The 12,405-nt window shown below is 53.7% G+C and overlaps 2 protein-coding genes across 4 annotated transcripts in view; both read right to left on the bottom strand.

The window, feature by feature from the left end:
• Positions 1-112: 112 nt before the first annotated feature.
• Positions 113-8,034, bottom strand: CTSH (cathepsin H). Its single transcript, XM_056346172.1, has 12 exons — positions 7,897-8,034; positions 7,715-7,746; positions 7,489-7,594; positions 7,327-7,397; positions 6,749-6,853; positions 6,339-6,425; positions 5,408-5,463; positions 4,202-4,283; positions 4,056-4,124; positions 3,540-3,646; positions 1,576-1,701; positions 113-936 (listed from the first exon to the last, which is right to left on the bottom strand). Exons 1-12 carry the CDS (start codon positions 7,967-7,969, stop codon positions 861-863), a joined length of 990 nt encoding a protein of 329 aa, XP_056202147.1. The 5' UTR covers positions 7,970-8,034; the 3' UTR covers positions 113-860.
• Positions 8,035-8,137: 103 nt separating this feature from the next.
• RASGRF1 (Ras protein specific guanine nucleotide releasing factor 1) overlaps positions 8,138-12,405 on the bottom strand; it is a 41,885-nt gene continuing 37,617 nt past the window's right edge. For all 3 annotated transcript variants that reach the window (XM_056347444.1, XM_056347445.1, XM_056347443.1), the window contains exons 25-27: positions 11,977-12,094; positions 11,572-11,640; positions 8,138-9,188 (exon numbers count right to left, since the gene is read on the bottom strand). In XM_056347444.1, the coding sequence (XP_056203419.1) occupies positions 9,096-9,188; positions 11,572-11,640; positions 11,977-12,094 (280 nt within the window). In that variant the 3' untranslated portion in view covers positions 8,138-9,095. The remainder of the gene's footprint in view (positions 9,189-11,571; positions 11,641-11,976; positions 12,095-12,405) is intronic.

Below are 12,405 nucleotides of genomic sequence, written 5' to 3' on the forward strand. Positions count from 1 at the left end.
TGTCAGGAGGACGGTGCCCGCGTCAGCCGCCCCCCAGGCCGCACAGACACGGCCACATCGTCCACCGGTCACCGCGCCGGTAACCCACTGGGCCACGGAGAGCGCACACCGCACCGGTGACGAGTCATCTTTATTCAAACAGTGGCAGATTTTAGCGTGAAATAACACACAACAAAAGGCCTCCCTCCTGACACGCAGCCTTCTCTCACCCTCAGCTCTTTATAAACTATTGGTAATAAGCATCTTGCTTTCTTCATTGATTCATAAAATAAATTAATCCGTTTCTTCTCTGTTTGCATTAAAATACCCTGATTTTTTAATACAAAAAATACTAAAAACATTTAATCAAAATAGATAAAACATACAAATCACAGCAGTCATCTTTCTCTAGAGAAATGAAAAATAGCCTTCAAAGAAAATAAATCTCAAGAACATCTGTCAACTGGGAAACTACCACATGAAGGAAGGGGTGACTTTGTTGAGGCAGCATCTGGTAGCTGCGTGACATTTCCACCACCTAAGCAGCTGCCATCCCTCCGCCACTGCTGACACCCCCCAGCAGAGGTGCGGGGCCCCAGCTGGCACTGGGAGCAAGGCACACCGCAAGCAAGCACATAATGCCAGAAGGAGGTGAGAGTCTGGCGTTCAGTGTGGGAGCACACTTGCTTTTGGCTGGGGAAAGGAGGTGCAGGTCTTCCTGCTGCAAGAAGCTGTATGCAAGCAGAGGAATCTACCAGCAACATAACTTTCTGCAGACAGGTATTACGTGTTCGCACTTTCTCGATTTTAGCACTCAGAAATTTGCATACAATCTGTTGTTCCTTTTCCTATGCCTGCTTTCCCCAGCCTGCATTCTCCTCTTACACCTGAGGAACTGGGTAAGATGCACAAGCAGCGAGACCACACATATTCTTGCCACGTTCAATAAGAAAGTACCTAAGAAGAGAAAGAAATGTATATGAGTGAGTATTCCCTCCTTTGGCAGAGTCAACACAACAGACAGTGATACAAGGCAACTGCTCTAATTACATGCTAGCTCCTTCCTCACACCAGGAGCAAATACCTGTGATGGAGCTGTTACTGCCAGTACTTAGCCAGGCAATGCTATCCCTGTCCCCTTTTATCACAAACAAGCAGAGTTAGCACGCAGCTCCCAAAGATTTCACTTGCAGCTGGAGATATTTGTGGAACTGGAGTGAAAACTCACTCCCAGCGCAACCTGGCACAACCCCTTCTTTGGCCACATAACCACAGAAGAGGCACGGTGCTCTCCTGACAGCAGTATGGTGGCTCTCCATGCATTGGCCGAGACCCTGGCTACTACGGCAGGTCTACTGATCTGAGTCTGCTCTAACCAGTCACCCCAGGACTAGTTCATAGAGCCATGTCTCCTTCACTGCTGAGGCTGGGATGATTTCCCGTGCTTCCTCCCAGAGTATGAAACAGCTGAAAACACAAATTTCAGTTTGAGCACATAAGGGTGACCCAGGGGCTGTAGAATCCCATGCACATGACTGTCCTTTTACAAGGTACAGGAAGACTGTGGTGGGTTCGGTAGTGCTGGGAACTCCTTACCCATCCATGCCCCACATCGGGCCCCAGGAGTTCTTCACAATCCAGTAAGGAGTCCCATTTTCTTCTCCATACCCCACAGCAAGGACAGCATGGTTCACCTTGTCAGGAGTGTGCTCACATTTTGGGCTGCAAAAGAAATGGAAAAATAATGCTGATTTGTTGCATGAAAAAACAGCCTATAATTATGGATTAGCTGGCATTCTCAATTGCACTCCAACTGCAAAAAGAACTAATGCTTACTCTGAACTTCCAGTTGTGGGGAGTATGGAGGAAAGCCAAGAAAAGGAGATATTGCTCTGTTTTCTCGATAGGCTACATGGACCTTTGATCTGAGTACCTGGTCTGGCCTTTTGTTCAGAATTAATGTCAACATTGTCACACAAGAACAAGCCACAATGAAAACAATGAGCAAAGGAATTCTTCCAATGAAAACAAGCTCTTAGTGCATCCCAGTAATGGTTTGTTCTGCCCTGAAGTTCAGGGGCACTGTTCTGCATTCTACACAGGGAACAGCGAGTTCCTCAGTCTAAATACACATTTCCTTCTATTTCCTCTGAATCTCCAGCTTTTAAATTGCACTTGAGGAAAGTTGCTGCCTGTGATATAAAACAAGGCAACACAAGGTACAAGCTCCCGTCTCCTGAGCACCTGTTTTTAAACATTTTCCAGTTGCAGGTTAAGATCAATAATCACCACAACAGATTTACTTTTCTTGAATCTGTTAATAGTTGGTCTGGGGACCACAGGCTGAAAACACTGGAGCATCAATTATTCCATAAACTCTGACTTTAAATCTACCTTAGACTGTAAATCTACAGGATAACTTGGTGTGTTCCTGAAACTGGAATCCTACTACAGTATCTTGATCATCTGCCTGCTTTAACACCTTAAACCTGCCCATTGCTGGCCATTAATTTTGAGATTTCTGTCTTTATTGCAACAGCAAAGCTACCTGAATTCACGGTGCTCTCTACTCTTTCCCTTGCAGCTCCCTGGGGCACATCACTCATGCTTAGACTCTTAGTTTAATTTTCCCTGCAGTTCTACGTGACTGAGGATTCATTACTCTAAAACATTTTTCTAGTTCTCTCCAAACACACATTTTCCCCATTTCTTGCCTAACAGAAATCTATCCTGCCACAGTTAGCTTCCATAGTCTTTCCAAAATATAATCATCACCCTTTTAAGTAGCTTTTTGCCTTGGCTGTAGAGCTGACACAACACTCAAGACCTTCTGCCAGGTCATTTCAGGTCTCACCGTAATTTTTCCATCTCTGCTGCTTTTCTTACATGTCCAGCTGCAGAGTGGCAGGTAAGTACCTGATGGGATTGACACAAGGTGCTTGGGGACCTGCCTGCGCTGCAGAGAACAGCAATGCAGAACCCCCCGCCTTAAATAACACAACCTGCAAACGTACCACCTCAGGCACGGTACAGCATGAAGGCAGCTACACAGCTTGCCACCACCCCTCTGAGGTCTAGCACTGGAAGAGCCTCGTAGAAAACTTACTTTGGTTAGGGCTTACCCTAAGTAAACTAGATGTGTTCAGCTGCAAGACCTGGGCTGACCCTGCCACCACCCACAGCTCAGACACGCGTATCAGCCCTGGGACAGGCTTCTCCCAGCTCTGCGGCAGGACTGCAGAAGGATCTCTCAAGCTCACTTGACTTGCTGACCTTCATTCCAAATACAGTCTGGTCTTCAGGTTGGACTGGTTCCTAGCAGTAAATTGTCTGAAAGCACACTGTTCCCTCTTCCCTGTGCTGTGTTCTCATCTCCCTGGGAAATCGATTTATCAAGGCTCAGTTTACTTATGTTTTCTATTTTCTATTTAAAAGAAAATGCAAGAAAACAGTCCAGTGTCCCTGCATCCATTGCTGTACAGCAGAAGAAATGGGGATTCAAACAATTCCGGTCCTACACCTTCTCCTCACCCTCACCTCCCAAGTTCAGAAATACTCACTTTGAGTAGACTCCTTTTCTGTAGTGCATGAAGTTACTTGTCACCTCAAACGCAAAGCTCACTGGATTGTGCTTTCCCACAGCTTCTACCATGCCATCCTCGTCATACTGCAAGAGGAGGATTCCAGGGTCATTGATCTCTTGATTATGCTGGGACCAGTCAGGATCAGCAGACCAGCAGTCAGAGCACAGTGGGGATGGCTAACCCTGGCTTTCCGCTTACAAACAAACAGGTGCTGCTTGCATTGACAAGAACCCAGACCTTCTTACAGCTTGGAGGTGCACCCACTGTGGAAAGCAGGCAGAGACCCTGTGCCTGTATTTTGGCTACGGCACTTCGTTGTTGCCACCCTCAGGAAAAGGAGTCACCAGTGTGTATGCTGTGTGCATGCCAGCAGCTTGCTCCTCTCCCAGGAGCAAGCAGGCTGCAACTTGCACTGCAGAGCCCAGCACGCCTTGGGATATTCAGGCTTGGCACAGCCCTGGAAATTCAGAAAGACAGCCCTCAGGGCCTTACCTGCGTGATATTGATAACATCCTTGACAAATGCAATAGCCTTCTCTGGCTGGAAGTTGCAGGTGCCATTCTGTGCAGACAGAAAGGAACTGGTGTTAGAGCCTGCTCTGCCATGGCAGAAGTGTATCTGAGCTGCGCTGGAAATACCTTGGCCCGGTATGGGTAGGTGTCCTCCCCCATGAGCCCTTTGTTATACAATATGTATTCAAAGGCTTGGCTTGGCAGGCCCCTGCAAGACAACACAGCCGGAATGCAGATTAATTAGGATGGTAATGCTGCGGCTTCTGCAGAGCAAAGCCATCAATATTCCCCCGCAGTCCTGCAGACCATTCCCACAATCTAGGGGGAAAGGAAAGGACAGTGTGTATCCCAGACCCTCTAAAGGCATGAACTCCAGTCTGTCCCTGCAGTATCTCCCTGCCTGGCACTCAGGCCTGGCCCATCATGCTGTTTGCCACGGTCCTACACAGGCATGGGAGGGCCTCATTCTCAGGGGTGCCTGATCCCTGGGGGAAAATGCCAACACAGGGGCCCCAAAGGTGTGAGGCCACCTCACCCACACAGCACCAACTGTGCTAGATCAGCTTTGCAGCCTCACACACTGAAAGGTATTTTTCCTTAGCCTCTGCCCAGCCTGGCTGGGGTCTCCAGCTACACAGCACATGGAGGACAAGGGACCCACATCTCCAGCAAGCAGCTGCTTCTTTCCCTGGCCACCTTCAGGGAGCACATCTCACAGAGAGAAGAAAAGGAGAGTGTGATCAGCCTGCGCTGACAAGGAAAGGACTAAAGAGGAGTCACAAGAAAAATAAAAAGCACCAAGACTGGTTTTGCTCAGCTCTCTGAGCATTCCTCAGGGACTGCTTAACTTACAGAAAACAAGATTTCAGAAAGCTTTATTTTCTGTCTTCTCTAGCAATACCAGTAGGAATTTACCAAAGGGGAAGCAGAAGTTTCTGTGGGTTCCTTAAAGCACCACGAGATGCATGTGACCCATGAGCAGAGCAACAGACAAAACTCCTCCTGCTTTCCCTGAGCGTGTTAAACCCTGGCTACATAGCACCCGTGACTGCAGTATCAGAAGACACTGTAACAGCAAAGTATCAGAAGAAAAACTGATAAACAAGAGGAACAACAGAAGTTAAGAAATGCTAGAGGTTTACATTCTAACATCTAGGGAGGGTGAAATTAAAATGAGCAAACCAAACCCAAATTCTTTTCCCTGACACATCTCAGCCACGGGAAAACAAACCCCATTCCTAGACCTGGAAGGATCCAGACATCCAGATCTTGAGAAAGGCTGTCAGTCATGGAACATAAGATACTCTCATTTCTATTCTTTATCTTACTTACCCACTGCAGCCGTGGTTGTTAAAAGCCTGGGCACAATCAACTAACTGTTGTTCTGCCTACGGAACAAAAGCGTTTTGAGTCAGTATATATTCAACACCTCATTTGGAAAAAGTTAGACAAAATGCAACCTGTGCAGCCGGCAACTGAACAGCGTTGGTTTTATCCATGCAGCTGGCTGCTCACCCATTGTGAGCGGGAATCACCCGGCTGAACAGCTCCATGTCCCAAGGAGGGGGACAAGGAAGACTAGGAGCTGGCAGCCCAGCAAGCTCTGTCTGCAAGAGACTTTCCTCCTCATGCCTGCTGGGACACCATCCCACCCACGGGAGCGCTGGCTGAGATTTCTTTCAAAGGTCAAGTTTGTTTTTAACACACCCCATCATTAGGCATTCCAATATGTCATATAAGTGGCTACTGTCTTTCTAGTACTTCAAGAATGTAAATCCTCTTGGAGTTTAAAAATAAACAGTCTCAAAACTGCTTGCAGCAAGCTGTTTTGCAGTGAGGAGTTCCTGCTGTGTGGCAGCACCAGAGAGAGCTCTAGCTAACTGGGCCTGCTCACCACGGCCGGACCCATCAGCCTCCCATCCCTCTGGTTTTGTCTTGCTCCAAAAAGGGCTCTGCCAAAGCCCGGGACTGCAGGACACTTGGATCCCAAGAGGGGATGGTGACAGGCACATCCTCAGGCACAGAGAGCTCCCAGCCATGCCGCCCCATGCCTCCCCAGCAGTTCTGATCGGCTTGTGAAGAGCTGCAAGGTGTCTGCAGAGCCAGGGGTGCCTGCTACAGCCACATGCAGCGATGTGCAGCCAGACTGGGAACAAGCAGCCAGCGGCTGTCCCGGACAGGAGTGGGCTGGCTCCGCTGGCAGCCCTGGCAGATAATTGGAGGCAGGACTTGCTGTCAGTGCACAGGAAAGAAAATCACTTACCAGATAGAGGAGCTTTCCTGTTGCAATAGCAATAGCAGACTCCAAACATCCTGTGGTGGAAAAGGTCCAGCAGCTCCCACAGGGGCCCTGCATTAGGAACCAGAGAGGAGCTGCTCCATAACGTGCTGCAGGGTCACCGGCCTCCCCAAAATGCCAGGGCCAGGGCTGAAGGGCAGGTCAGGAGCACAGCGCTTCCACGCCCTGCCAGCAGCTAGGCTTCACCTTCTGCTCAGCCCCTGCCCAGGGGCCCACAGCCTCCCCCTGTCCCAGCCCACCCTGACCACAGAGGGGCTCCCAGGGGGGCCCCCTTCCCTGCAGGCACACACCCTCCAGCACAGAGCCCTGCCCGCTGTGGAGAGGCCCTCTCCCAGCCCATTCTTGGTGCATGACCGATGACACACACTCCTCACCTGGTTTTTCACAGGTGTCACAAAATTTCCCTTCTTCCTCCAGTCGATGGAGTCAGGATATGGCCCAGAGCTGCGCAGGAAATTCCCCTTTGTGGCTGAGCAGTTCTGCAAGCGAGGCAGGAGGGCTGTGGCGGGGGGAGCGGTGACTGCCACGCTGCACGTGCAGCCCTGGCCGCCCCATGCAGCCACTGCACCTGCAGAGACCGGGGCCAGCCCTGGAAGGGCACGGCCACCCGCACCCCCGGCAGCGGTGCCCAGGCTGCTCAGGGAGCTGCTGTCTCCCCAAAGAGCCAGGATTGGGCCTTAGATCTACCCATAAGAATACACAGCAACCTGGAAAGCTGAAAGCAGAAGTGACAACTCGGCTGGAGCTGGGGTCAGGAGGCAGCTGACAGCCGAGAGGGCAGGGGATGGGGGGTTCACCTCGCCCTTACCCAGGCTCCGGCCGAGCAGGACACCACACTGATGGCAGGCAGCGCAGCGAGGGGGTGCCGACCCACACACAGGGGCAGAGCCCCTCGCGGCTGGGGGCTGCCAGGCCCCCTCCTGCCCGCCCATCACCCGCTCCCGTGATTTACCTGGGGCTCTCTCCACAGGTACAACTTTTTAAATTCTGCGAAGGTCAGATCTGAGAACTGGTTGAGGCCCACTGGAAGGAGGAGGAAAGGGGAACACGTTTGGCTTAGTAAGGCCCGGCGTTCCCAGCCAGAGCGGGCCGGGGGCTGGGAAACGGCTCCTACTCTGGAAGCTGTGGTTGCCGGCGTTGTGCTCGTCGATCTGCCTCTTGTTGCCCAGGAAGATGCGCAGCCTGCGGGGGTACTCGCCCGGGCCGTACCGCCGGGGGTTCTGGGGGGGCAGAGCCCGTCAGCCGCGCCCCGAGGTGCCGCCGCTCCCGCGGGGGCCCGGCCCACCCCAAGCCCCGGGCCCCGAGCCCCGGCCCGCAGAGCAGGCGCCCCGGAGCGTTACCTGCAGCATCCAGGCCTTGAACAGCAGCTCCTCTGCGGGAGAGAGCGGGGAGGCGTCAGCGGCTGCCCCGGCTCGGCTCGGCTCCCCCGCCGCCGCCCTGCCGGCCTACCCGCGGGCCCCGGCCCGGAGAGCGCCCGGGGCGCCGAGCCGAGCCGTGCCCTCCCCTCCCGGTGCCCCGTTACCTTCGGCCGTGGGCTCCCCGGCGGCAGCGGGGGCCAGCAGTGCGGCCGCAGCCAGCAGCACGGCCCAGGCCATCTTCGAGCCGGACCGGGCCGGGCCGGGCCGGGCCGAGCCGAGCCGAGCCTCTGCGGGAGGGGCGGGGCAGGGGGCGGGGCAGGGGGCGGGACATCCCAGCGCCCAGCAAAGGGGGCGGTGTCTGCGGCTCCGGCGTTAACCCGCCGATAAAAACATCACAAGTCCCGGTTCACCCTGAGATAGAATAGATTTATTAGCAAGAGGTAATCAGGAAACATATATTTTTACAAAAAAATGGAAATTTTTTTTTTCCAAACAAGCTGTAAGTTGAAATAGTTTTAGGGCTTGAAAGAGAATTCTCATACCACGAGGTATTGCTTACAGCAAAAGTGTTCTGGTTGTCAGAGTGGAGCATGCCTGCCACTGTAAAGTTAAACTGTGTTTATATACTGTACAATGTAAAAAATACATGGTAATATTCACAGAATAAGCACTACATTACTATATTCCTGCTAGAAGGTGGTTAGACAGGATTACAGTATATGTAATAAAAACACTCGGTCATCTTCTTCTAATTCTACATCATGTTACTCATAGTGGTCACAAGGTATACGGATCTATAGCATATCAACAGAAGCTTGTCATGAGCCGTATGCAGCAAGGAGAGTCGAAGGGATGTTTCCATCTTCCCAACTTAGGAGGGACCCGGGGCAGCATCCGAGAGGCCCCCCCAGTGCCCGGCCAGCACAGGGGGGTGGCACAGAGAGAGAGGGCAGCTTCACGTGGAGGGATAAACTTTAATGTGTTCTCTTCCCCTGCCTTACAGAGTTTGCCCAGGGATGTCACTGCCGAAACGGCCTGAGCAAGAGCCGCCCTGCGCTGCCCGAGAGCCCCGTGGGAACACAGGGGTTCCCCTGCCCGACCGCCAGCCCCCTCAAGAAGAACAAATGACAAAAATAACATCATCAAAAAGAAACCAGGACTCCAGCAAGGTGTCGATGCGTGAAACCTTAAACGATGCGGGAAATCCTACGCGAGGTCTACTGCGGCCTAAGGACGAGGGGGGCTGTTTGCTTGGAGAAGCACATACATGGAAGTCACTCCAGAGCGTCCAACAGAAACAAACAGATATATACAGTATGGTATAGCGAGTGTACACGAGCAGCCACTGGCCACTGCTCCGGGCTCAAGAAGGCAGTTTGGGCTCTATTCGCAGAGAAGCTTCATAAAGGGTTTCTTCGTCCATCACAAATGACTGGTCCAGCAGGTACTGTGTCACCTGGGAAAATGAGAGCCAAACCGTTACCGGCTTGTGAGAACAGAAAATCCCGATAAATAAGGTGCCATGTGAATGGAGAACGATGTTCTTGCTGCAGAAATGCTGCTGATGGGGCAGGACATCTGCTCCAGTGTTAACAGAAAATCTGCTTGCAGTTCCTGGCAGATTTTTCCCAAATTACTTTTTGGCCTTGTTAGCAGCATGGCATGCACAGCTGATACCAAAACGGGGCACAGCCCATGCCCAGGCAAGGTGCTGCACTGGGGGTTCAGAGCTGGCCCGCTTCCCTCGCCTGGGAAGCACCAGCAGTGCAGATGGGGCTTCATCCCATCACCCACAAGAGGATCTGGGAGCTTGTGTACAGCTGTACCCCAGCTCTGCAGGGAGGCAGGGCAATATGCGGCCACGCACAGCACCACCTGCACTATCCTTGCCCGCTGGACTTGGTGCAGTGTTTCCAGCAGGGTGTCTCGGGGCAGTGGGCTGCCTTCACAGATGCTGATCTTCTGAGCAGGAGGAGCCAGGAGGAGGCAGGGGTTACCTGGGGTCCCTGGCTGTGAAAGGCTGTGATGTCAGCCCAGCCCTGGACAGGTACTGATGGTGCAGAGGGCAGGGCTGGGGCTGCCTGGTGCTGCAGAGGATAAAATCAGAGCCTGCAGCTCCTCAGCCTCTGCCAGCCCGGCCAGGGGTTGTGGTCCAGAGGGACTTGGGCTGCTCTGGCCACCGCACACAGAAACTGGCACCATCGGAAAGTGGTTTGGCCCAGCCTTATCACCAGTAACACAGTATCCCGGGCACTGGGAAGGTTTGGCAGATGCCTGTGTGGCAGCAGCACTGTTTCGGAAGGGTTGCTGTTTCTGGAGAACAGCAGTTGCTGGAGACAGTAGAAACCCTCACAGCAACCAGCCCAGCTCCTGGGCGGCTCTGCAGTGCTGTGGCAGAGGAAGTGAGAGGGTGGCTGAGACCTTTCATCTCACCACATGTGTGGGGGCCACCACGAGGCACTGGCCACCCAGCACCAGGCTGCGGGGGTGGTGGGACATGCTCTGCTCCCAGCCTGCACCCCCAGCCTGGGGATGGGGGTGTTGCCCCAAAGTAGCTATTTCTCAACATCTCCAGGGCAGGCTCTGCCAGTGCCAGGATAACTCAGCTGCACATAGAGTGGGGGGGCAAGGGGGATGCAAAGTCTGGCTCTGCTCCAAGCAAAGCATGCTGCAGGGCGAGGGGCCACGGAGGGAGGGGCAGCCTCTGTGGCATGTCCCAGCTGTGCAGGCAAGGAGCAGTGCATGCATTTCATAAACACCCAGAGGAGCCCCAGGAGCACTCTGGCCATGCGCCACACTGCCCGCCCTACCCGACAGCTGTCACATCTGGGTGTAGCTGCTGTCTACAGCAATGCCTCTGCTGCAGCATCCTGGGGGAGACATGGGGGAGCTTGCTGCAGCTGCTGCAGCCATCCTCCATCCCCTGCACTGCTGCTGACAGCCTCGAGCAAGGCACAGGACTGCTCCTGGCACAGAGGTACCAGCCACACTCCTGCTGCAGCAAACGGGCAGCAAAGGGCAAGGGAGTGCAGGATGCAAGGGCAGTGGTCCCAGAAGCCACCACTTGTTGCTCATTCCCATGGAAGGGCCCCACGGATGGGAAAAGGTACAGCTACTCATCTTGCTCCCAGGTAAAACGTGAGCTCTGCCTGAACTCAGGACCTGGAGCTGCTCTCCCGCAGGGATGGAGACCTCTGCAGCAAGACCCATGCCCGTGCTCTTGCAGCACACAGGTCTCTGCCTCAGCCTGAAAGCTGCTCACAGCAGAGGACGGCTCTGTTCCCAGCGCCCACTCGCTCCCCAGGAACCCTTCCAGGCTGCTCCCCTGCCGCACTGCCTGACCATAGCCACGCTCTAGCCCCAACTCGGCCAGGCTGTGCCAGCCTGATGACCCTTGTGCCCATGATCACAGTGGCTTGCAGAAAGACCCAGAGTGAAAGGGCAGTCCTGTCTGCTGGGAAGAAATGGCAGCAAAGCTAGGGACAGGCAGGGACAGCATTGGCTTGTTCTGACCAGGGCTCAGACAGCAGGAAGCTGTGTCCTTTCGCTCTGCCAGCAATACTGTGCAGGCGGTGAGCTCTTCATGGTTTGCTTGGCAGCGCACACGTGCCAAGAGGAGCTGGGAGGTTGCTACATGTCTCCTGTGCCTGTCCCACTCCGTTATGCCTTGCTTGACACAAGCCTCCACACCTGCACTGGTTCTGCTAGCATTTTCCCTCTTAAATTTCTTACAGAAGCATCATATCTTCCCCAAAGGAGAAACTGAAGGCTTAGACGCTGTGATTCGAGAAGGAGATGAGGAGGAGAGGGAGTGTGTGGCTCTCGGGACAAGGTTGTACCTTAGGCTGGTGCTCAATCTTGTAGGAGGTTTGCTGGAACTGGCGGATCTCTCTTATGATGTGTGAGATCTGTCCAGAGATAAAACACAGCAGCTGTTTACAGCACAGCCAGCACCACCAGCACCACGTCCCAACACCTGGGAGGTGGAGCGCACTCAGTTCTTTCAGCCGCAGCATGATGCAAAGGGCCTTTTTGCTTCTTCCAGGCACATCCCTCACCAGGGACAACCCTGCTGCATGCACGCGTGCAGGGGGACACATGTGGCTGCCAGGTGCTGTGCAGATGACAGCTAGCTATGGGGAACTGTGCAGGACAAGCACAGACCTGGCCAGAACCACAGCACTGAGCCACATTGCCACAGCCCAGCCCCTGCACGCCCACCGCAGCAGGGCTGGGAGACTCACCATCCTCATTTTGGAGAAGTTCACCAGGCCATCCTCGGTGTAGTTTGGGGTCCCCTCCTCAATGAACGCCAGGTCGGTCAGGTACATTCCCAGGTAGGGGACGCAGGGAGGGTCACAACTTCGGAAGCAAACCAGAAACAAGTAAGAAAGAAAAATACCTTGCTTGGGGGCTTTGGAGAGGGGGGTGAGTGGGACTCCACAATTAGCAGAATTGGAAGGATTCTCTCTAATATACATAAACCCTAGGATGAAGCGTCTCCCCAGGAAGGCCGCTGGTCTCCTGGGTCTCATCCTGCAGCCCCTGTCCCTGTGGGCAGGGCAAGCACCAGCTGCAGCCATGCCCTGCACAAAGCCAGGGACTGCAGGAGGTGAGTGGGGGCAGAAGGCTGGGAAGACCTTTCGAAGCTGCCCCTGTAGTCAGTGAAACCC

This window comes from Falco biarmicus, chromosome 7 (genome assembly GCF_023638135.1).
Source record: "Falco biarmicus isolate bFalBia1 chromosome 7, bFalBia1.pri, whole genome shotgun sequence".
In the NCBI taxonomy this organism is placed as follows: Eukaryota; Metazoa; Chordata; class Aves; order Falconiformes; family Falconidae; genus Falco; species Falco biarmicus.